Source organism: Odocoileus virginianus, chromosome 12, assembly GCF_023699985.2.
Source record: "Odocoileus virginianus isolate 20LAN1187 ecotype Illinois chromosome 12, Ovbor_1.2, whole genome shotgun sequence".
NCBI lineage: Eukaryota > Metazoa > Chordata > Mammalia > Artiodactyla > Cervidae > Odocoileus > Odocoileus virginianus.
The window spans coordinates 48,488,755-48,510,664 of record NC_069685.1 but is presented as its reverse complement, the minus strand read 5'-3'; the positions used below and the strand labels follow the sequence as shown (position 1 = coordinate 48,510,664).

At 44.0% G+C, this 21,910-nt stretch overlaps 1 protein-coding gene and 1 long non-coding RNA gene across 2 annotated transcripts in view; one reads left to right on the top strand and one right to left on the bottom strand.

Moving 5' to 3' along the window:
• Positions 1 to 1,368: 1,368 nt before the first annotated feature.
• ATP6V0A2 (ATPase H+ transporting V0 subunit a2) overlaps positions 1,369 to 21,910 on the top strand; it is a 40,341-nt gene continuing 19,799 nt past the window's right edge. The window contains exons 1-7 of the mRNA XM_070475132.1: positions 1,369 to 1,703; positions 6,448 to 6,526; positions 9,308 to 9,405; positions 10,781 to 10,918; positions 12,007 to 12,095; positions 13,316 to 13,442; positions 21,050 to 21,132. Coding sequence (XP_070331233.1) covers positions 1,587 to 1,703; positions 6,448 to 6,526; positions 9,308 to 9,405; positions 10,781 to 10,918; positions 12,007 to 12,095; positions 13,316 to 13,442; positions 21,050 to 21,132 — 731 coding nt within the window. The 5' untranslated portion in view covers positions 1,369 to 1,586. The remainder of the gene's footprint in view (positions 1,704 to 6,447; positions 6,527 to 9,307; positions 9,406 to 10,780; positions 10,919 to 12,006; positions 12,096 to 13,315; positions 13,443 to 21,049; positions 21,133 to 21,910) is intronic.
• Positions 11,550 to 19,451, bottom strand: LOC139037770 (uncharacterized). The gene is made up of 2 exons (XR_011490669.1): positions 19,145 to 19,451; positions 11,550 to 12,181 (listed from the first exon to the last, which is right to left on the bottom strand). It is a non-coding gene; the product is annotated as an uncharacterized lncRNA (long non-coding RNA).

Sequence of the window (21,910 nt, the reverse complement as noted above, 5' to 3'; positions counted from 1 at the left end):
CTCTCTTTGAGCTGAACAAAGGCACTCTAGTTTAATAGGCAGAGGGGTAGCCTCCTCTGAGGCAGGCCATTTTGTATGATTATAATAGCAGCAATGAAAAGCAAGTCAAAGAAACAGTTGAAACATGAAGTAAGAATTGGTTCTTCTCTGCAACACTTTTCCATGCCTGGGAAGGTGGAAGAGTCTGGGCTCACGTAAATTATTCCTTAGATATGCATCTTATCTATTTAGGACCTGTAACTTGTTTTTCTCCTTTCTGAATCCCCTCAGGATGAACCCTTGGGGGTGGCTGCAGTGGCTAATGGCTTGATGGCTGTGACATCCTTTGCTTACTGAAATGGCAGGCAATTTTTTTTTTTTTTTTTTTTGTCCAGGAAGTTTTACATTCTACTGGGGGAAAACTGGCAATAAACATAGACAAGATAATGTCAGACAGTGGTAGGTGCTATGGAGAAAATAAAACAGGACTGCCTAGGGTGGGGTGGTAGGGACACTTCTGCTAGTGGTCAGGACAAGCTTCTTAGAAGCAGTGACATTTGAGCTGAGACTTGTAGGAGCTAATCTTGAGAAGGTCCTGGAGAAGGGTGTTCTAGGCAGAGAGAAGGGAAGAGTCAGCAAGTTCAAGCGCGCCAACCTGGAAAAAGAAAGAAGGCAGGTGGGTGGGGTGGAGACCAGGACTTGGGGAAGGCAGAGGTTAGACCCAGTGGTGTGTCTGCTGGCTCTGGTAAGAAGTTTGAACTTTATTCGGAACGCAGTGGGAGAAGTCAGAAAATTTTAAGTAAGCTCACATCCGGTTTTCGTGTTTGTCAGAGATCTCTGTAGCTGCTGTGTGCAGGATCCTAGCAAGAGCAGTCTGGCACCAGACCCTGCTTTGTCCGCACAGGGGCCAGGACCCCAGAGAAAAACACCACACGGGGTGTAATTCCGTTGATAAGAAATGTCCTAACAGGCAGATCTATGGAGAAAAGGTTGTTCAGTGTTGTCGGGAGCTAGGGGATAAGAAGGGGACTGACTGGAACTGAGCAGGAGAAATCTTTATGGGGTTGATGGAAACGTTCTCAAATTGATCCCGACGCTGAACTCTGAAACTTTACTAAAAATCACAAAATTGTAATACCCTAGTCGGGTGAACTTTCTGGCACGTAAAATCAACAAAACTCCTATAAAGCTGTGAACGGCAGAGAGAGGGGCAGCTTTTGATCAGGCTGGGGCTGAGTTCCTGAATCCCCCGCAATGACCCGGGGTTAGCGCCAGTTGGCCCCGCAGCCGCCATCGGCCGCAAGTCCTGGCGCCATTGGTCGGCCGGCGGGGGTCGTGCGCGTGCGCGCGCGCGTGGGGGCGGAACCGGAACCGGCTGTAGCCAAGGGGGCGGGGCCTCGAGGGCGGCGTTGGCGGCGGCCGGAGCGGCGGCCGTGGTAGCTGGACTGGGGACAGCTGGTATAACCCGGAGCTCCATGGTTCGGAGCCGCTGCCAGGCCGCAGGAGAAGCTCGATCCCCGGGTCATCCCGGCTGACCGTGCGGGCCCGCGCAGCCCAGAGCCGCCGGCGCCCGTCGGGTCCCGCGGGGGGGCGCGGGCCGGTCCGCCATGGGGTCCCTGTTCCGGAGCGAGACCATGTGCCTGGCGCAGCTCTTCCTGCAGTCCGGCACGGCCTACGAGTGCCTCAGCATCCTGGGCGAGAAGGGCCTGGTCGAGTTCCGAGACGTGAGTGTCGCCCGGGAGATGCGGGCTGTCGCTCCCTGCCAGGCTCCCTCATTGCACCTTTAGCTCGGGCCTCCTTCCCCGCGGGCTCCTGGGCAGGGGCGCCCATTTCCCAGAAGGGGAAGCTGAGGTCCACTTTCCGGCCAGAGCTTCCGCAGAGCGGGGCCCGAGCCCAGGGTCGCCGGATGTCTGGTCCGCGGCCACCCTAGCTGGGTTAGTTAGGAACGCTTGTCTTCATCACCTCGGGTCGTGCCGTCTGATGCTTCGGAGCCAGGCACTGGGCTACTTAAGCGGGAGTACAAATCTGTTAAGGCCTCTTGAAGCCCTTCTGGAACTTATGGGGACGGGGAGGAGGGGAGGAATATTAAGTAAACGGGAATACGTTTGCTGTACCCACAATAAAAGGGGATGGTGAGATGGTGCCTCCGGTAAGGGGCCGACCGGGAAGCCTCTCTGAGGAGGTGTCTTTGGGCCGAGCCAGCCCTGGGGAGTTCTGGGGGACACGGACCCAGGTGAAGGGAACAGGAAGAGCCAGGAGCCTGAATTAGGAATGAACTTGGTGTAAGCTCCCGGGCGGCGGGATTTTTTGTCGTTCACTGTTACCTGGTGATGTATTGATGCATACCACTACCTCCTACGGAATAGGAGTAGCGTCAGAATTTGTTGAAAGGGAGCTGCCCCCCCAGCAAGTAGTAATAAACACTTGTTTTATATATCTGTTTATTTGTTTATTGTTTGGCTCCCCCATGGACTGTCAACCCCTGGCGGTAAGAGTCTTGTTCATTCCTGATTCCTAAGTACAGCCCCTGACTTTGTGGGCATTAATAGGCATTTGTGGAATGAATGAACAAGCTTGTATCAAGTGCTTGCTGAGTTTGGTGCTGGAGACTCAGGGATGAGCAGGATGGACAAAGTCCCTGTGTTTTTGTTGCTCACAATCTGGGAGGAGTTAACAAACACACTCTGATTATGAGCTGTAATAAGTGCCATGCAGGAAAAAACAGCATGAAAAGGAGATTATGAAGCAGGACTTGGCTGATTGAAAAGTCACTTGAGTGAACATTTTATTTCTTGGGGCCCACCTTTCATCGCTTGTGGTTTCCCTTCATCTTTCTGAGGGCGCTTTAGTTTCAAGAGGGAACTCTTCCACCCAATATATGATATCAGCGATTTTGGGTTTGGTCCCCCAAGGCAATTGCAAGGTCAGGGAGAAACTCCTGAATGACAGGTGAGGCTGCAGAGAGGGCCCAACTTGTCCTGGTTTTTGGAGCCACTTGGGCTTCAGCACATGATGCCCACTCTCCTGGCTCGGGCTGCGCTGAACTGTGAATAAGGAGCCTCCGAGAGATTCAGGAAAGAGTTGTTTGAGAAACAAGCTCCCTTCTTTATCATAGATTTTTTCCATCCTGTTAGTCCTCAGGCCAAGAGACTTCAGTCAAGCTGAAGTCTTAGAGGTTTGAACAAATGCTCTAATTACTGTGAAGATTCAAGTTTTGTTGAATGCCATTACATTAGGTAGTAGAGGACGCTTGAGATTCTTCTAAACTGAAAATTAGGGAAAGAAAAAGAAAGTGCTGTTCATCTTTTTCACAAGTGCAATAAAGTGGAAATGCTCACATTGTGTGATGCTCGGTGTTCAGAGCTCAGGGGTGTATGTGTGTCTGTCTTCGGGATGGCTGTCAAGCAGCTAGAGCAGAGAGCTCCATCATACCTGACTCTCTATGTTCCCTTCTGGAGTTTCTTACTGACTTTGTGCTCACCGGGTGGGATTACTGACGCCAGTCTTTTCTGGCTTGTGCAGGTGGGAGCGTTTCCCCCTTTTCTTTTAGCGATCCTTCTAAGGGCGGAGAGGCAGGACCAGAGTTTCTGCAATGATAGCCAAAGAGAAGACCTGGAAAAGAAAGGTGATTCAACTCACCAGTAGGACTGAGCGAAGGGCAAGGCTGTCCCACTTTTCTAAGGGTCTGGAGTCTGAGGATGGTGTTTACCTTTTGTCCGTTAGGATCGCAGGTGTGGATACTGGTGAAAACAGCACCAGGCAACCTCGGCTGGTTTTTCTAGATTAATTATTATTCTTAAAATGAATCTGTGTTAAAATGTACTTCATAGCATTCGCTTGGGATTAAGGTGCTATTGCCACCTAAAAAGAAAATAGAAGCTAAACTTCACACAAGAAACCACACAATAGAAAAAAACCAGTTAACATGCTGTGTAAGCAGGCGATGGCGGATGTCATATCCAGTCACATGTGCGTTATTGCCACAGAAGTTTGCCTCCTCATAAAGATCCTACTATTTGTGGAACCCTGGTGTCCGATTTGAGTTCACTAGTGTTTGATATTGAAGAAAAAGACATCAAAACTGAGAAGCCGTGTCATTCATAGACAGCTTTTGATGGGTGGCTTCCTGTGCTCATTCTTAGTTCTAACCAGACAGAGGGTATCTGAATCACTAGAAACTTGAAAGTGGTTACTAGTTTGGATTAGTGTGACTTCCAGAAATGAGTGCAAATGTGACAAACAGAAGTGAGATTAGAATTTTTGTCTTTCTTCTGGTTAGTTCTTTATAGAAGTTTGGAAAACTGAACAAGAACTGAGGCTTTACGGGAGATATTCTCAGGTGGTTCAAGCAGCTTCATGCCACGCTGTTTCTAATTCTCCATTTTGAGAGTGCCCCATGCCAGATGGGCTTCCATTGTGACTCAGCTGGTGAAGAATCTGCCTGCAATGTGGGAGACCTGGGTTCGATCTCTGGATTTGAAAGATCCCCTGGATAAGGGAAAGGCTACCCACTCCAGTATTCTGACCTGGAGAATTCCACGGACTGTAAAGTCCATGGGGTGGCAAAGAGTCGTACACGACTGAGCAACTTTCACTTTCCACCCCATATGGTGCTGCGTGGAGTAAACTTAAAATTCTTGCCCTGTGTGCCTTTCAACATAAATAATTACTGTAATTTAAAAAGTTGTGATGGTAATATATATCCACTGTGGGAAATTTGGAAAACCTAGGATAATAACTTCCATGATCCCACTAGCTAGAAATAAACACTTTACCATTTTGGTTAACATTGGCCGAACATTGTTTTTCTAATAATATTTTTTAATGTACATGTATAGATATTTTTATATAGTTGGAGCCACACTAATAGTGTGTGCATGTGTGTATGCTCAGTCGTATCTGACTCTTTGTCACCCCATGGACTGTAGCCTGCCAGGCTCCTCTGTCCATGGGATTTCCCAAGGAAGAATACTGGAGTGGGTTGCCATTTTCTCCTCCAAGGGATCTTCCCAACACAGATATCAGACCTGCGTCTCCTGCGTCGGCAGGTGGATTCTTCACCGCTGTATCTCCTGGGAAGCCCCACACTGATAATATGTTTAATCTCCTTCTTCCCACACACAAGTTGTGATTAATTTCCTCATTTTATTAAATATTCTTTTATAATAATTTTTGTTGTTTTAAGCTTTGTTTGCTAAGATATTAAGTAGAGGGAAGAGTATATGGAAACAGTGAATTCCTATATACCCATAATATAAACCCATGGAGGGAATTCCCTAGTGGTCCGGTGGTTAGGACTTGGTGCTTTTACTGCCAGGACCCCAGAAAGCCATATGGTGCAAAAAAGAAAAAAAAAGGAAACTCCCATCAGACAAGATCATTTTGAAGCAAATCCCAGATATATTATTTCATTCATAAATATTTCACTAAGTACCTCTAAAAGATAAGGACACTAAAAAGATACCATTATCATACCTAAAGTTTTTAATAATAATTTCTTAATATAATCAAATACCTGGTCACTTAAAACATCATTTTTAATAAATGTATAGTAATCACTTGTATTACTGACCCATAATTTTTACACAGCTTTATTGATGTGTATCATAAAGTTCACCTGCTGCAAGTGTACAATTTGTTGGTTTTTAGAAAATTTTCTGAGTACTGTGTCCATTGCCACAAGCCAGTTGTAGAACATGAGATCATCCCAGTAAGGTCACTTATGCTCATTTACAGGTCATCCCCCTCCTCACTCTAAGACCCAGGCAATCACTCATCTACTTTCTGCCTCTAGGTTTTCCTTTCCTGGACATTTCGTAGAAATGGAGTTGCACAATATGTGGTCCTTTGTGTCGTCTTTCATTTGCATCATGTTTCTGGGTATCTCCTCCCTGATATTGATGTATTGTTTTTTTCCCCCTCTTTTTACTGCTAGTATTCCACAGTGTGGATGTAGACCATGATTTCCTTAGGCAATTTTCCATGGTCAATAGTTTTTTCTCTATCCTTGAAGTTGATCCTCTTCTGCATACATTTTTGTCTGTATCCATAGTTTTTTCTTTTAGGTTGAATTTCTTCATGGAATTGTTCTGGACTAGAGGATATTTTTCAGGCTTTTTAAAAAATCTGTTTTTATTTTTTTGGCTGAGCTGAGTCTTTACTGTGGTGCCTGCACTCTCTAGTTGTGGCGAGTGGGCTTACGGTTCCCCCACCGGGGATCGAACCTGTGTCCCTTGCATTGGAAGGTAGATTCTTAACCACTGGTTCACCAGGGAAGTCCCCAGACTTTTTTGGATAACAGTTGCCAAATTGCTTTCCAGAAAAGATGTGTCCATTTATACTCCCACTCCGTAGTATACAAGGATATGCTTTTCCCTTAAACCCTTGGCAGTCGTACTTTATTTATAAAATCGAAGTTGTTTTTAAATTTTAGAAAATTCAGAGCAAAATTTTCATCCTTCTTCTCAGCTCAACCAGAATGTAAGTTCTTTCCAAAGAAAATTTGTTGGTGAGGTGAAGCGATGTGAAGAACTGGAGCGAATATTGGGTAAGTTTTTTTAAACAAATTATTATTTTATATAATTGAATATATAAGCAAACCTTGTTCACTTTAGAAAAATTAGAAAATCTAGACAAGTAGAAAAGAAAAAAGAAGTTATCTGTATTCTTACCATTCATGTAATCACTGTTATGTAGGTTTATATTTTCGTTCCACACTTTTTACTGTTCATCTATAAAAGTAAGGATTTACATATATAATGATCAGGTTATTTTGTTATTAGCTTTGTTTCTCATTGATGGTACTTTAACATCTTTTAATGTCAATAAACAGATTAACTCATCATTGTTTTTAGTGGCAGCATAGTATTTTATGGTATTAATATACCACGAGTTATTTAGCCAATCCTTTGTAGTTTGTTATAATTTAGAAACAATGTACATGTTAATACTTAAATTAGATCAGAGCACAAGGGAGGTAGGAAGTGGTAGATAACTTGGTTAATAATTTCCTTTTTCTCAGGGATTATTTCCTCTGCATACATCAGTGTTCTCTGACTGTTAACCATTAAAACTCAGCAGCTCAAGGCTACTTCCTTTATCTGTAAAACTTTTAACATCTTAGCCTAAAATAAAATGTTATTGTTGTCCAGTTGCTCAGTCATGTCTGACTCTTTGTGACTCCATGGACTGCAGCACTCCAGCCTTCCTTGTCCTTCACCATCTCCTGAAGCTTGCTCAAACTCATGTCCATTGAGTTGGTGATTCTGTTCAACCATCTCATCCTCTGTTGTCCCCTTCTCCTCCTGCCTTCAATCAGGGTCTTTTCTAATGAATCTGCTCTTCACCTCAGGTAGCCAAAGTATTGGAGCTTCATCTTCAGCATCAATCCTTCTAATGAATATTCAAGACTGATTTCCTTTAGGACTGCCTGGTTGGATCTCCTTGCAGTTCAAGGGACTCTCAAGAGTCTTCTCCAACACCACAGTTCAAAAGCATCAGTTGTTTGGCACTCAGCCTTCTTTATGGTCCAGTTCTCACATCCATACATGACTACTGGAAAAACTACAGCTTTGACTTTTGTTGACCTTTGTTGACAAAGTAATGAATCTGCTTTTTAATATGCTCTCTGGGTTTGTCATAGCTTTTCTTTCAAGGAGCAAGCATCTTTTAAAATAAAATAGTCTTTATCAGTTCAAACCTTGAAGTTCTGCTTGAAATACAGAGAGGGGAACAATTCCAAAGTCACTGTCAGAAAAACCTGAGGATGAGAGAGTTGAGGAGGGAAGATAAGATGACTTTTGGAGTGATTTCTAATAGTTAATTGTTGTGGATTTTATATTTTTTAACTGGGATTTTTAAGATCAGAAGAAACCTTTGGGTCATCAGCAGCCTAGTCCTCTGCATACTGTTTGAGATCCCAGTCGTTTGTGTGGATCATGAAAGACAGGGCAATATCACACTTCCTTCTTTGCCACGTGTATGAGTCATTGATCAGGTTGTATATTTGGAATGAGTTTCCAGAGACAGGGCAGGATTGACAGGACATTAGACATGCCCAGGGCTTCCTGTAGCTTACACTGTTTCAGAAAGAGTCCAGACTTAAAAAGAAAATGAACCATCAAGTAAATTTAGGTATGTGCTGTGCTATTCTGTGCTTAGTCGTGTCCTACTCTTTTCGACCCCATGGACTGTAGCCCTCCAGGCTCTTCTGTCCATGGGGATTTTCCAGGCAAGAATATTGGAGTGGGTTGCCATGCCCTCCTCCAGGGGATCTTCCCAACCCAGGGATCGAACCCAGGTCTCCCACATTGCAGGTGGATTTTTTACCGTCTGAGCCACCAGGGGAGCCCAAGAATACTGGAGTGGGTAGCCTGTCCCTTCTCCAGGAGATCTTCTCCACCCAAGAATCGAACCAGGGGTCTCCTGCATTGCAGGCAGATTCTTTACCAGCTGAGCTATTGGGGAAGCCCAAATTTAGGTAAAATAGGTTAAAGAAATTCACATCCATTTCCAAAAAGCTCTTAAACCCATTGCTTCCTTTGCTCTTATTGGTAAGACATTCTTCTCTTCCTGCCTGTTTCCTTCCTTCTCTTTCTCCCTCTCGCCCTCCTTTCCTCCCTTTCCTTCCTTCCTTCCTAGTAAAATAACTAGTAAGACTTCTCCAAAACATTGTATCTGGTAACGATTTTTTACCAGGTATTATGACTTTTATCCTATGGAAAAAGATGCTAAAAGGAATTGAAAATGTAGACTAAAGAATTTAAGTTATTTTTGGCTGTCTGAGTATTAGTTTCATGAATCTAGTGTAAGTGGTCCTAAGTCAAACCATCACAGCTAACTGGTGACTTAGGAGAGCCGGGCTCTTTGCCCTGCGGTTTCTCTTTTTGCTGAGAAAGGTTGTTGTGTTTTTTCCTGATGGATGTGTATTTCCTCCTAATGGCATCTGCAGGGAGTTCACACTGACATTTCTGGTGGCTTATTCCTGCACTTCCAAGTGTGCTTTTAACTTTCTGCTTCATCTACAGGTGGCAGAGGCAAGTGTGACTACAGAGTTCTTTAACTAGAGTTTTAGTAATGAAGGACAGGAAATTTCAGAAAATATGCATATAGGTTACTGTCACTCTATGCTGATCTCTCCAGGCAGAATTATTTTACAGATGTTCAGAAGCAAGGTGACAAAAGTCATCTATCAGTCAATTGGGACAATCCAGACTTTTGTGCCTTTAGACAGTTTTTACATGACCTGGGAAAAGTGGGGACATGAAATGTTCTCACTGAAACATCCTGGACTAAGATTTTCAGTCTAATTTGTTTAACTTTTCCACAGCATACTTGGTGCAGGAAATCAATAGAGCTGATATTCCCCTCCCTGAGGGGGAGACCAGTCCTCCGGCACCACCTCTGAAACAAGTGCTGGAAATGCAGGTAACTTGGTTCTGAAGGAGGGTTTTAGGTCACTAACCTCAGATCGGGCTTATTCACTTACTTTATATTGTCTAGTGCTTTTCTGCCTTTCTTCTCAAGACTGTGGAATGAAAGTCAAAGAACCATATTATGGTTAACTCTCAGTAACATTATCTGTGATACATTTTAACTAGAATTCAGTTTTCTTCTTCCTTAGTATAAGACAGGTGGTATTGAACAGAGATTGACAAGAATTAGATCATGAGATCTGGTCATGTAACCTCTGGGCTTCTGCAGGCCTTAGCATGCTGCTGCTACTGCAGGTCATCGAGGCTTCAGACCTGTGCCCTACACATCTCCCCCGATTCACCCTGACCCTTTCCCCTCGAATTATCAGAAGCTAGTGTGAAAGTGGTTCCCCGTGGTTAGCCAGCAGGATTCCTTCTCTTGGAGTTCAGTGTCGGGGATACACTGTGAGAGCATGGGGTCATTCATTCATTAGCATCCCCCTCCACCCCCATGAATTATCTGTTGAGATTTTGGTCTCCTCATCTGAGTGTTTATCACAGTCGGAAATAGACTAGAGCTTTTACAGCCCTTCTAAAACGATTAGTACTGTATAACTGGGACCATTCCATTGCTGACTGTGCTGTTTGTTTTACTGGGAGGAAGTCGTTTAGCAGTTGCATATGAACGGACTCTGGAGACACCTATACAGTCCAGTGAGAGCAGTCAGTTGGTTTGGCCTGTTTGGTGTGTTGGTTATGATGTAATTACAAATACGGTGATTGCTAGCTGTTTATCATTTCAGTAAAGCAGAGCACAAGTAATAAATGTAGTGTGTCAGGGGATTTGTTTGAATACAAGTTTTCATTGAGTCAGTGGGTTTTACAGATTTCCGCTTCTACTGTTTTAATCCTTAAAGTATCGGTAAGGATGCTTGGTACACACTAATTGTTAAATATTTGTTCTCAAGTATTTTTATGCCTAATTAATTGAATAAGTGCAACTGCATAGAAACTCAGGCTAGAGATTAGGAATAGGTATGTTTGGGAAAGAGTGTTTTTCTATGTTACAAATAAAAGGAAATGTAGTCTTAAAAGAGGAAGACTCTTTGGTGTATGGTAATGAGTAAGCAGGTGAAGGGAAACCAGAAGAAATGATAACCTGAGATTAGCGTGCAGAGTCATCATGGCACCCAAGTGCTTGCCATCACGGGTACCTGAGTTAATATGAAACAGTAAATGATGAACTTTGAAAAGCTGTGCATGTTTTCATATCCCTATCAAACTCTCATATACATTCTGGCTTTTTGAAACCTCTCCTGGTTCTGGGGTGCTGTGAAAAGAGTATTAGAGCCAGACTTGGAAGTAACCCAGCTGTCGTTTCATTTCAGGAGCAGTTGCAGAAGCTGGAGGTCGAGCTGAGAGAGGTCACCAAGAACAAGGAGAAGCTGAGGAAGAACCTGCTGGAGCTGATCGAGTACACCCACCTGCTGCGGGTGACCAAGACCTTCGTCAGGCGCACCGTGGAGGTGCTGGTGATGCCTGGGAGGAGGGGCCTTTCCTCCTCTTCCTTTCGGCCACGTGGCATGCAAGATTTTAGCTCCCTGACTTGGGATTGAACCCAGGCCCCCTGCATTGGGAGAGTGGAGTCTTAACCACTGGACCACTGAGGAAGTCCCAGGAGCGCATTTCTTTTATAAAAATCTCATTCCCATCAGGTTTTTGGGTTTTGTTATCAACTCCTATAGAGATACTGCTTTTTAAAAGAAATACATCTTTAAAAAATGAAAGAGATACATTTTGATCTTCGTTTTATTTATCAGCTGGATTCCCATGTTGGTTTTAACCGTTTGCTGTTGTTTACTTTGCTAAGTCATGTCCCACTCTTTGTGACTCCGTGAACTGTAGCCCGCCAGGCTCCTCTGTCCATGGGATTTTCCAGACAAGAATAATGGAGTGAATTACCATTTCCTCCTCCAGGGGATCTTCCTGATCCAAGGATCGAACCAGAGTCTCCTGCTTGGCAGGTGGATTCTTTACCACTGAGCCACTTGGGAAGCCCTGGTTTTAACCATAACTACTTCCTATTTGTAAAATGCTTTAGTTTGCAGTTGAAAAAAATACTTTTTATAATCATGAGAAAAAACTGAACAGTGGAAATCAAACTCCAAAATTTCAGTTTTATTCTTTCCTTCTTCTCAAATTCCTAAAAGTAATGGAAGTTAAAAAAAAGAAAACCTACATAGGAATAATGAACAGCCTATGCAGCAGTACTGTACTCAGCTGAGCATCAGAGAGGGGCAAAGTATATTCCTTCGGGACTTCATTTCACTTCCTGTGGCAGGTGTGACCTCTGATACAGTTACTCTGTGTTAGGTTAAGGTGATGACATACGTTATAACCAGACTTTTATTATATGTAGATGTCATCAAGTAGTTTACAAATAAGGAATGGGGACGTTATCCTCTTTCTTTATCAGAACCGACTCACATGTCTGAGTTACCTTGGCACCCAGATCTGAGTAGTTCTTTTGCCCTGCAGACTTGTTTGGAAACAGGACTTAGGAATTAAAGTGTTACTTTCGGTGAGACACTGTTGGTTTCATGTCTCCTTGTAGTTCGAACCCACTTACGAGGAATTCCCACCCTTGGAGAACGAGTCTTTGTTGGACCACAGCTGTATGCAGAGGCTGGGAGCGAAACTGGGGTAGGTGACAACTGGCCTGGCGCGCTTCACACTGTCCTTCTTGTCAGCGGGAGAAGGGAGCAGATGAGCAGCCACCATCTGCAAGCCTGTGTGGAATGAAAGAAAGTGAATATTTGTGATAAGAAAACACTGTACTCTAGTGTTTGTTGAGTTGAATCACTCAGCTGTATTGACTTTTTAAGTAGATATGACGGGAATTGCTTCTTTTGGTATCATGAACTGGAAAGAAGGAACATTCGTGCCGTTTATCATTACTCCGTAAGCTTCAGATAGCTTATGTCACTGAAGCATCAAGCCCTGTTTTATTTGGTGGGGACATAGGGGCTAAACTGAATCGGGTAATTTATTAATCATATTTTAAGGATCTCTCTTTACTATTTATTCTCTCTGTTTACTTGAACTAATGGTAATGTGTTTCCTCATGTGTTTTATAATCTCTTTTTACAATGAACTTCGGTTCCTTTGCTCCTTATCTGTAGGCATTCAGTGATGTTTAGTGTCAGGCTGTATTCCTTCAGAAAGAACTTATTTTTACATATGTCAGGTACTTGGGAGCACTCCATCTATTTGGAATCATTTTACATTAATTTCTCTGCTTGAGTTTATTAACTTTTTTTTCTGTTTGTTTACTCACTCTGCATGTAATATGAATTTCATCCACAAACCTGAGTGCGTTCTAACTTGTGGTTGTAAATCATCAAGGAATATTCTCCCCTTTCTCCCCAAAATTGAACGGAAATAAACAAGTTTGCATGTAGGCTCCTTTGCAAGATGGATTTTTTTCTAGTCCACCTATTCACTTAAGGTGTAGTCCTTTGTTGAGGGGGGTGAGAGTCCCAACTTTGAGGTGATTGTGGGGCTTTAGTTCTAACTCCTCACCTGATATAGACTCAGGGCTCCTCTCCCATGCTAGCCTTGAAACTCAAGGCCTTGAGATACTGGTTATGTATAGATACTGGCTCCATATAATACATCAGGACATAACTATGAGGTCCTGTTTTATTTTTGGATTCCAAGAATTTCTCTAATTTATGAGCTCAGCTTTACATTGAAGAGGATGTTTCAAAAATATTTAATCCAGCATTTCAGATATTGTTCAGTTGGAGAGCTTTCAGGGTATCTTCCCCATTTTGCCAGAAATGAATGTTCTCATCATCCTTTTACTGCAGTTTGATAATATTCATTGCTTTTACTTGACCACAGCCTTTATTGTCTCATAGATTTATATCTGGCCTAATTAACCAAGGAAAAGTTGAAGCATTTGAAAAAATGTTGTGGAGGGTCTGCAAAGGGTACACCATTGTGACCTATGCAGAGCTGGATGAGCCCCTGGAAGACCCTGAAACAGTGAGTAAATGTCACCATCTCCTTTCAGCAGTGACAGACTTGCCCCAGAGCTGGACGTACAGTCCAGAGTGAAGCATTTGAGTGAGTTGTTCACCGGATTCCTTCCTTTCCTTGGATACGTTTGGGGGGAGTTCCTGAGAATAGGGACTTTCTCCTGTTCTACTGAAGTACAATAGGGGCATTAATGTGGATACATCACTACTTTCTGAGCTTTAGATCCAGTTTAGGTTTCAGCAGTTGTCCCAATACTGTCTTTTATGGCAAAGGATCTAGTTAAGAATCACACTTTGGATTTGTTTGTCATGTCTGTTTTTTTCTTGGTTGCCCTGCAAGGCTTGTAGAATCTTATTGAATAGATTCCCAACCAGAGATTGAACCCTGGGCCCTCAGCAGTGAGGTGCAGAGTCCTAACCACTGGACCGCCAGGGAGTGCCCACTTGTCATGTTTTTTTGGTCTCCTTCATTCTGGGATAATTTCTCAGTCTTACCTTGACCTTCATCGTCTTGGCATTTAAAAGTTATTCTAGACCAGTGTTTTGGGTAGAATGGCCCCCTGTTTGGGTTTGTCTGATGTTTTCTCATGATGAGATTCAGGTTATGTGTCTCTGTCAAGAATGTCCTAGAAGTGATGTTGCCTTCTCACTGCTTCCCATCAGGGGCACATGATTCCTTTGTCCCATTACTTGTGATGTTCATTTTGATCTCTTGATCAAGGTAGTGACTCCTAGTCGTCTCCGCTGTGAATTTGTAGTTCCTTTTCCTTTGTATTTAATACATGTTTTTGAGGAAGTGCTTTGAAACTCTGTAAATACTCAGTTCCTCATCAGATTTTCAGTCTGTTAATTTATTTCCTGTTTTATTCAATGAGTAATACTCTGTTACTTTGATTTTTTATTTTGATATTCAAATTCTCTAGATTTGGCCATCTGGAGCCTATTCAGCTGGCTTTTATATTCTTTTTACATGTTCCCATCATCTTTTGAATACTTCTTTGCTTTCCTGATAACAATATATCCAGATTCATTTTGTAATTTCCCTCATGCAGCTCTGGAATTAGCCATTTCTCTGAGGAGCTTAGTTCTCTTTAGTGGAGAATGGTAATTAGAAGCCACACTGTGGTTTCTGGGTGTGCCCATTGTGAATGAGGTGATGCTGTTCCCGGCTCTGTCAGTGGACAAAGGGTGCACACATGCCAATGACTCACCCACTCACAACTTTATTTCTGTACCTGTGTGTGTAAGTGAAAACCGTGACTTTACATCCAATTCTACTCCAGTACCATAGGGTCATCCTGATTTGTAGAGTTCATTTGTAGGGTTCATTTCTAGATTTGTAACTCCTTTCTTCAATGGTGAGAAACTCAACTCCCATTGTTTATATACTTATTTGATCAGACCCTTTGTATGTGACCAGTCTGCCCACTGATCTCTTATCTCTGCTTCCCTCACCTTCTCTCCATACGGAGCTTCAAGTTCCCCAGCCCCTTGACTGAGTGGCCCCCTGGTGTGGGTGCCCTGCTCACCCTTTCTGGGTGGCTCCCCTGCAGCATGTTTCCTCATAGAGCTTGGGCTCTGATTTTGCCCTTCCCCTCCCCTCTCCAGGTCCATCCCCGAACGCACATCTGAGGCTTCAGGAATGAATTATTCAGGGAGGGAAGCAGAGGAGCCAGAGAGGAAAGAGCCATAATTACCTTTTAAAATAGCTGTGATTAATTTTTTTTAAGACTTCAACCATAAAAATAACTATTTTGCTCTAAATGAGGATGAATTGATCTACTAAAGGTAGAAAAGGAACTTGGGCTTCTTAATTTTGAGAGAAGTGTTCATGTGTTCTTTCCTAGATTTGCCTTAGGAATTTTGGCTGTAATGTTGTTGTTCAGTTGTGTCTGACTCTTTGCGACCCCATGGACTATAATCTACCAGTCTCCTCTGTCCATGGGATTCTCCAGGCAAGAATACTGGAGTGGTTTGCTCTGTTCTTCTCCAGGGGATCTTCCTGACCCAGGGATTGAACTCAGGTCTCCTATATTCCAGGCAGATTCTCAAGGGAATAGTTTTGATGCATAAAGGAGTTTGGCTGTGAAATGATTTTTATAAGGTTTAGCCTGAGTAAATCACACCTGTTGGAAAATCTAATCAGTCAAGCTGTTCATTAACCATACACTTACAATATTTTTTGTGCCTCCTGAAATTGCCAGTAGCAATATGTTAATTATCCATCACCTGTGACCTCTGAGACCTCTCCATGTAAAGCTGAAGATTAAAACTGTTCTGAAGTAGCATTTACATATCTCTGAGTTTTTTCTTTTTTGAGAACATATCACTCTCACGCAAAACATAAAAATTTTTTAAAAATACAATTTCTAAGCTCTTTGGTGCTGAGTTTATACCAGTATGTTAAAGGGCATTAAATGTCTGTGAAGAAATACAGAGACATGGATAGATTTGGATAGGGATGTGTATATATATGTATATGTATATTTTTTTAAATTTTAAAAAAAAATTTATATCTGTATTTTTGATTCTATTTGGCTGTGCTGTGCTGCGTCTCTGTTGTTTTGCATGGGCTTTCTGGTTGTGGCAAGTGGTCTACTCTCTAGCTGTGGTGCGTGGGCTTCTCATTGTGGTGGCTTCCCTTGTTGCAGAGCATGGTCTCTAGATCTTGAGCTTCAGTGCTTGTGGCTTAGTTGCCCTGTGGCACTTGGGATCTTCTGAACCAGGGATCGAACCCGCTTCCCCTGTATTGGCAGGTAGATTCTTAACCACTGGACCACCAGGGAAACTCTTAATTTTCTTAAAAACTTTTTTTATTTCTAATTTTTTGTTGAGGTATAATTGACAGAAATGTGTATCTTAAAACCACAATTCCTCCCTTTCCCACGATTATGAAGGAAATGTGAGCTTGTTCTAGAAAACTGAGAATAACATAGAAAATACAGAGATGAAAATCAGTCACCTGTAATCCCCTGCTCAGAGAGGATTACTGCTTACCTTTCAGTGTGCATTCTATCAGTCCTTGTTCTGGGGAGGATGTGGGATTTGGTTTGGTAACTTTTACTCAGATTCTAGGATTTGTTTGTTCAGTTCAATTCAGTCACTCAGTCGTGTCCGACTCTTTGCGACCCCATGAATCGCAGCACACCAGGCCTCCCTGTCCATCACCAACTCCCGGAGTTTACTCAAACTCATGTCCATCGAGTCGGTGATGCCATCCAACCATCTCATCCTCTGTCGTCCCCTTCTCCTGCCTTCAATCTTTCCGAGCATCAGGGTCTTTTCAAATGAGTCAGCTCTTCGCATCAGGTGGCCAAAGTATTGGAGTTTCAGCTTCAGCATCAGTCCTTCCAATGAACACCCAGGACTGATCTCCTTTAGGATGGACTGGTTGGATCTCCTTGCAGTCCAAGGAACTCTCAAGAGTCTTCTCCAATGTTTGTAGTGTCATGTTTAGTATCTTTTGGGTCCAGTGTCTGACCTCTGAAAGTCCTTACAAACCCGAGGGTATTTCTAGCCATTTTCTCCTTTGTCAGTATCATTTTTAGATGCTGACCAGTCTCTCTGTCAAAGCTAGACTCAGGCACCTGGTTTCAGATCTGTGTTTTTTATATTGTATATATCCCTGTTCCATATTATGTCTTAGGTGGTTGTATTCCCTGACACAGTACTATTTTTAAAATCATTAAGGAATGTTCAAAGTAAAATTCACTATAAATGCCATTTCTTTTTTCCTCCAGTGTAGTTTCTTTAGTAATTTATCCTGAAATAATTTCAGTTTACAGAAAAGTTGCCAGAAGAGAATGAAGACTTCTCCTGTTCCTTCCCAACTGTTACCTTTGCTGCATGTACTCTGTCACCCACTTTCTGCATATCTGTTCCCATTTTCTTTAAAAAAAAAAAAAAGTATCTATTTTGGCTGTGCTGGGTCTTCTTGCTGCACACAAGCTTTCTCTGGTTGTAGTGAGTGGGGGCTGCTCTTTAGTTGTGGTGTGCAGGCTTCTCGTTGTGGTGGTTTCTCTTGTTGCAGAGCACATGCTCTGGGCAAACGGGCTTAGTTGGTGGGATCTTCCCGGGCCAGGGATTGAACCCGTGTCCCCTGCATTGGTAGGTTGATTCTTACCCACCGTACCACCTGGGAAGTCCCATCCCCGTTTTCACTAGTCTCCTTACAGACCTTCTGAGAGTAAGCTATGGACAAGTGTCCATTGCCCATCACAGGAATGCTGTTTTGGACTCTAACCCACCAGGCTCTTCTGTCCATGGGATTCTCCAGGCGAGAATCCTGGTATGGGTGTTCCTGCCCTCCTCCAGGGGATCCTTCCGAACCAGGGATGGAACCATGTCTCTTCTGTCTCCTGCATTGGCAGGCAGGTTCTTTACCACTAGCACCACCCGGGGAAGCCCAATAACCACGATACAACCCTGCAAATGAGAAAAACCAACATGGATGCAACACTGGTGCAATACAAACATGCCCTTCAGACTCCTCACAGTTTGCCTTGTTTCCTTGCTGGTCTGCTGCCTAGGGGAGACTCTGACTTGCATTCGGGACAGACATCGTGTTCTGTGGGACGACCCTCCTTTGGGGTCCATGCAGTGCTTCCTCACGACTAGGCTCTGAGCACACGTTGCTGATGGGAACATGGATGCTCTGGTCTGCTCAGCACCTCCCACCAGGGGGCATGTGATGTTGGCCTGGTCATGTTGGTGTCCTCCAGGTTTCTCCACTTTCATGTCACCCTTCTGCCCTATTTAACTGTTCAGTGGTTGCTGAGGAGGTATTCCAAGGTTATTGGTCACTGGGGCCTCATTCCTCACCAGACTTCTACCCACCAGCCTCGGCCTCCTCGGTGACTCTCTGGAACTTGTCACCTCTGTCACAGCATTTTCTGCCTGGGCTTACTGGTTACCATCCTGCAGAAGGCAATGCTTGCCCTGCCCTCACGGTCACTTACTCATTCATCCACGAACTCAGACCTTCCTCTTTATTTGATGACTTGTATTCTGTTACTGTCCTTTTTTGTTTCGATGCCCAAATTGTCTGATTTGGCCACTGGGAGTCGCTTTGTGCATGTTTCTCTGGCCTTTGGCACGTTCTCAGCATTCAGCAAGCAGTCCCTTACTTCCTGGCAACATAGGATTGTCCTGGTCTCTGCCTGGAGTCAGCCTTGGCACCTTTTAGTAGAGGGCGGAATTTAGAAACCTGGATCTGGGTGTTCAGGTTCTCGTTGTGTGCTGGAGCACTGTGGTTCCTGGGCCCATGCAGCAGTCAGGCACACACACCCACACACACCACGCACACACACAGCGGTACCCTCCTCTGCAGCTGCCTGTGCACGTTTGTTCACGGACTTTGCTGGCGGTCCAGTGGTTAAGACTCCGTGTTGCCAGTGCAGGGCGTGTGTGTTTGATCCCTGGTCAGGAACCAAGAGCCCTTATGCCCTGTGGTGCAGCCAAAAGAGAAAAAAACCAACAACCCCACACCCCCCATTTGTGCAGACTGTAACCCACAGTTCTAGACGTCTCTTTTTCTTTTTCACTCTCTTCTGACAGTGAAAAATCTGGCTCCCCTTACTGACAATATCGTTCACGAATTGTGTAATTTAGGTATTTGTTCAGTGTACCCAGCCTCCCAACCACATCAGCCGTCTCCTCCTCCCGCCGCTTCCCCGCCCTCCCCTGTCCCCGGCCGCCCTGTGTCCTTACCTTCAGGATCTCACTGCCTCTGCTTTGCCTGAAGGTCTCCAGCCTATTTCCTGTCCCACGTTGTTTCAAGGCTTTTAAAGCCATCTTTTAAATACCATCTCCAAATGGATATACTGGCTTGGACCTCTGCCCCAAATACCAGACTTCTGTTGAACTGGCTCCTCCATAACGTTGAAGGTCCCTGAAGACATTTCCACAGGACGCTTAAAACTGAACTCCCAATCTTCCCCTGCCTCCAAGAAAAGACCTGATCTTCCAGCTTGCCCGTCTCAGTCAGCGACAGCTCAGCTCTCGTCCTTCCAGCGTCCAGAATGATTCCTGTGAAACTAGTCAAACTCCCCCCACCTCACCCCCAACCTAAAACCCTCCCTCGGCTTCCTGTCTCACTCAGCCAAAAGCTCAAAGCCTCACAGTGTCCCATCCGGTCACCCTTCTGGCCCTCGGTCTGGCCATTTCTCTTCAGGCAGGCTGGCCTTCTCACTTCGCCTCATCTTGCCTCTGTCTGAGTTTTGTCTTTGCTTGAGAGGCTTTTCCCCAGGATCCATGTGGCTTGCTCCTCGCCCCTTCACTCCTCTAGACCCAGGTGTCACCTTCTCCAGGAGGCCTTCCCTGATCGCCTGATGTAAAATTGCAGTCCCCAACCCGCTTCTCCCCGTCACTCCCCTCCCCCCAGCTTTATTTTCTTTTTTATAATTATTATTATTTCTGGCTGCACTGGGTCTTTGCAGCTGCATGGATTTTTTTCTAGTAATGGCGAGTGAGGGCTACTTTCTGGCTGTGGTCCTTGGGCTTCTCGTTGTGGTGGCTTCTCTCGTCGCAGAGCGCGGGCTCCAGGTTCACAGGCTCAGTCGTTTTGGGTTTGGGGCTCTAGAGTACAGGCCGAGTAGTTGTGATGCATGGACTTAGTCATTGTATGGCATGCGGGCTGCACCAGGGATTGACTCCATGTCTCCTGCGTTGGCAGGCAGATTCTTTACCACTGAGCCACCAGGGAAGCCCAGCATTATTTTATCACCCTTATCTCCGCTTGGCATATTATGTTCTTTCTTTGTGTCTCTCACTGCCAACCTGGATACAAGCTTCCCTCCCCTCCTAGGTCAGGAACTTTTGTCTATTTTGTTCACTGCTGTATTCACAGCACCGGGAACAGTGCCTGGCAAATAAGCCAAAAACCTATTCATTGTTAGTTGTAGAATACTTGTAAATACTGTCAGTTCTCATTTGTATAGTTACGTTGTACAGTCTCCATGAGAACCGAGCCATTACTCCTAGGAGAAGCATAGGGTTGGGTTCCTTTGAGCCTCTGGTCACAGGGTTTTGTCAACTAATTAGTCCATAACCTCTTTTTATATGTGTTCTGTTTAAAGACACCTTGCTTAATTTATACTGTTGATTCATTAGCATTGAACTCACTGCCAACCCACGCTAGCATGCGTGTCTGAGCAACTCATATGGGACACATTTAAGGGCAACTCACAGCCTTCCTGTGCTCAGAAACTCTAGGCAGCACTTCAGCAACACCCCTGCGGACCGTTTCCAATACCGAATGACCAATGAAAGGCACAGAAATGTGGAAAACTGGGAGCTGGACGGACCACAGGAAGGACACGTGTTCACAGTGTGAACTATGGTCACCTTGTTTGACCTCAACTGGAAATGCACATTGGGGATCTCAAAACTTTTGTCACTTTGCATGTCTGCAAATGAGTGAAAAAATGCTGCAAGTTTTGGTTTTGGGGGTTATATCTGGAGTGAATTTGCAGCTGTGGAATCTGCAGATAATGAGTGTGGACAGTGTTTGTTGAATGAATGAACACGTCAATGAACTAACTCTGCCAGAGTATGAGCTGCCAGGGTTTTCAGAGTTCTACCTGCAAAAGTAACAGTCATCTTTATCCTTTGTAGGGAGAAGTCATAAAATGGTATGTGTTTTTGATATCCTTTTGGGGAGAACAGATTGGCCACAAGGTTAAGAAGATATGTGATTGGTAAGAAAAAGAAATATTTTATTTCATTTATTTCTTCATTCTCAGTAGCCTCTAGTTTTCCTTAAATAGGTCTCTGAAGAGTAACGCAGAGGCTGCTGGGCTTTGTTACGGGATTTCTTTGCTGTAATGCCATGTTTTCAAACATTTAATTTGTCATCTGCCTTGCCAGTGTAATACTTAAGATAATTTAAAAGTAAACACCATGTTTTTAACATTCCCAGATTTGATTTCTTTCTTGGGAATTAAGGCTCAAGATCAATCGGGGAAGGAATCCAGGTTTACTCTTTGCTGCCTTTCTGTTGTTTTGAGCCACGAATCAGCATATCTATCCCCCTGGAGCTTATCCTTTGTCCAGCCCTTCACAGTTAGCTTCTTTGCCCTGGGGAAGGGGGCCTGGCAAGTGGTGGAGAGGGTGGGCTCAGAGCGGCCTAATGAGGTGGTATAAGTAAAAGACTCTTGGATCACATGAACCTTCAAGATACGCAGAGCAGTGTCCCAGCAAGAATCAGTCTGTGACTTAGTTTTGTTACTAGTGGGGAAATAAACAAGGCCACACCAAAACTCAAAAGAATGGCCTTTTGTTTTCTTATACTCTGGGAGATTTTAGCTGGCCTTGCTTCTTGCTGGGGTAAGGGTGGGACTTGGTTATTTCCTTTGGATCAGTGTTCACCAGAGTTTGATACACAGTCAATGGTGTTATGAAAAGTAATTTTAGGTGTTACATGGGTAAGCTTGTTCTTACTCTAATAGATGTATATTTATTTTATGTAGATGACAA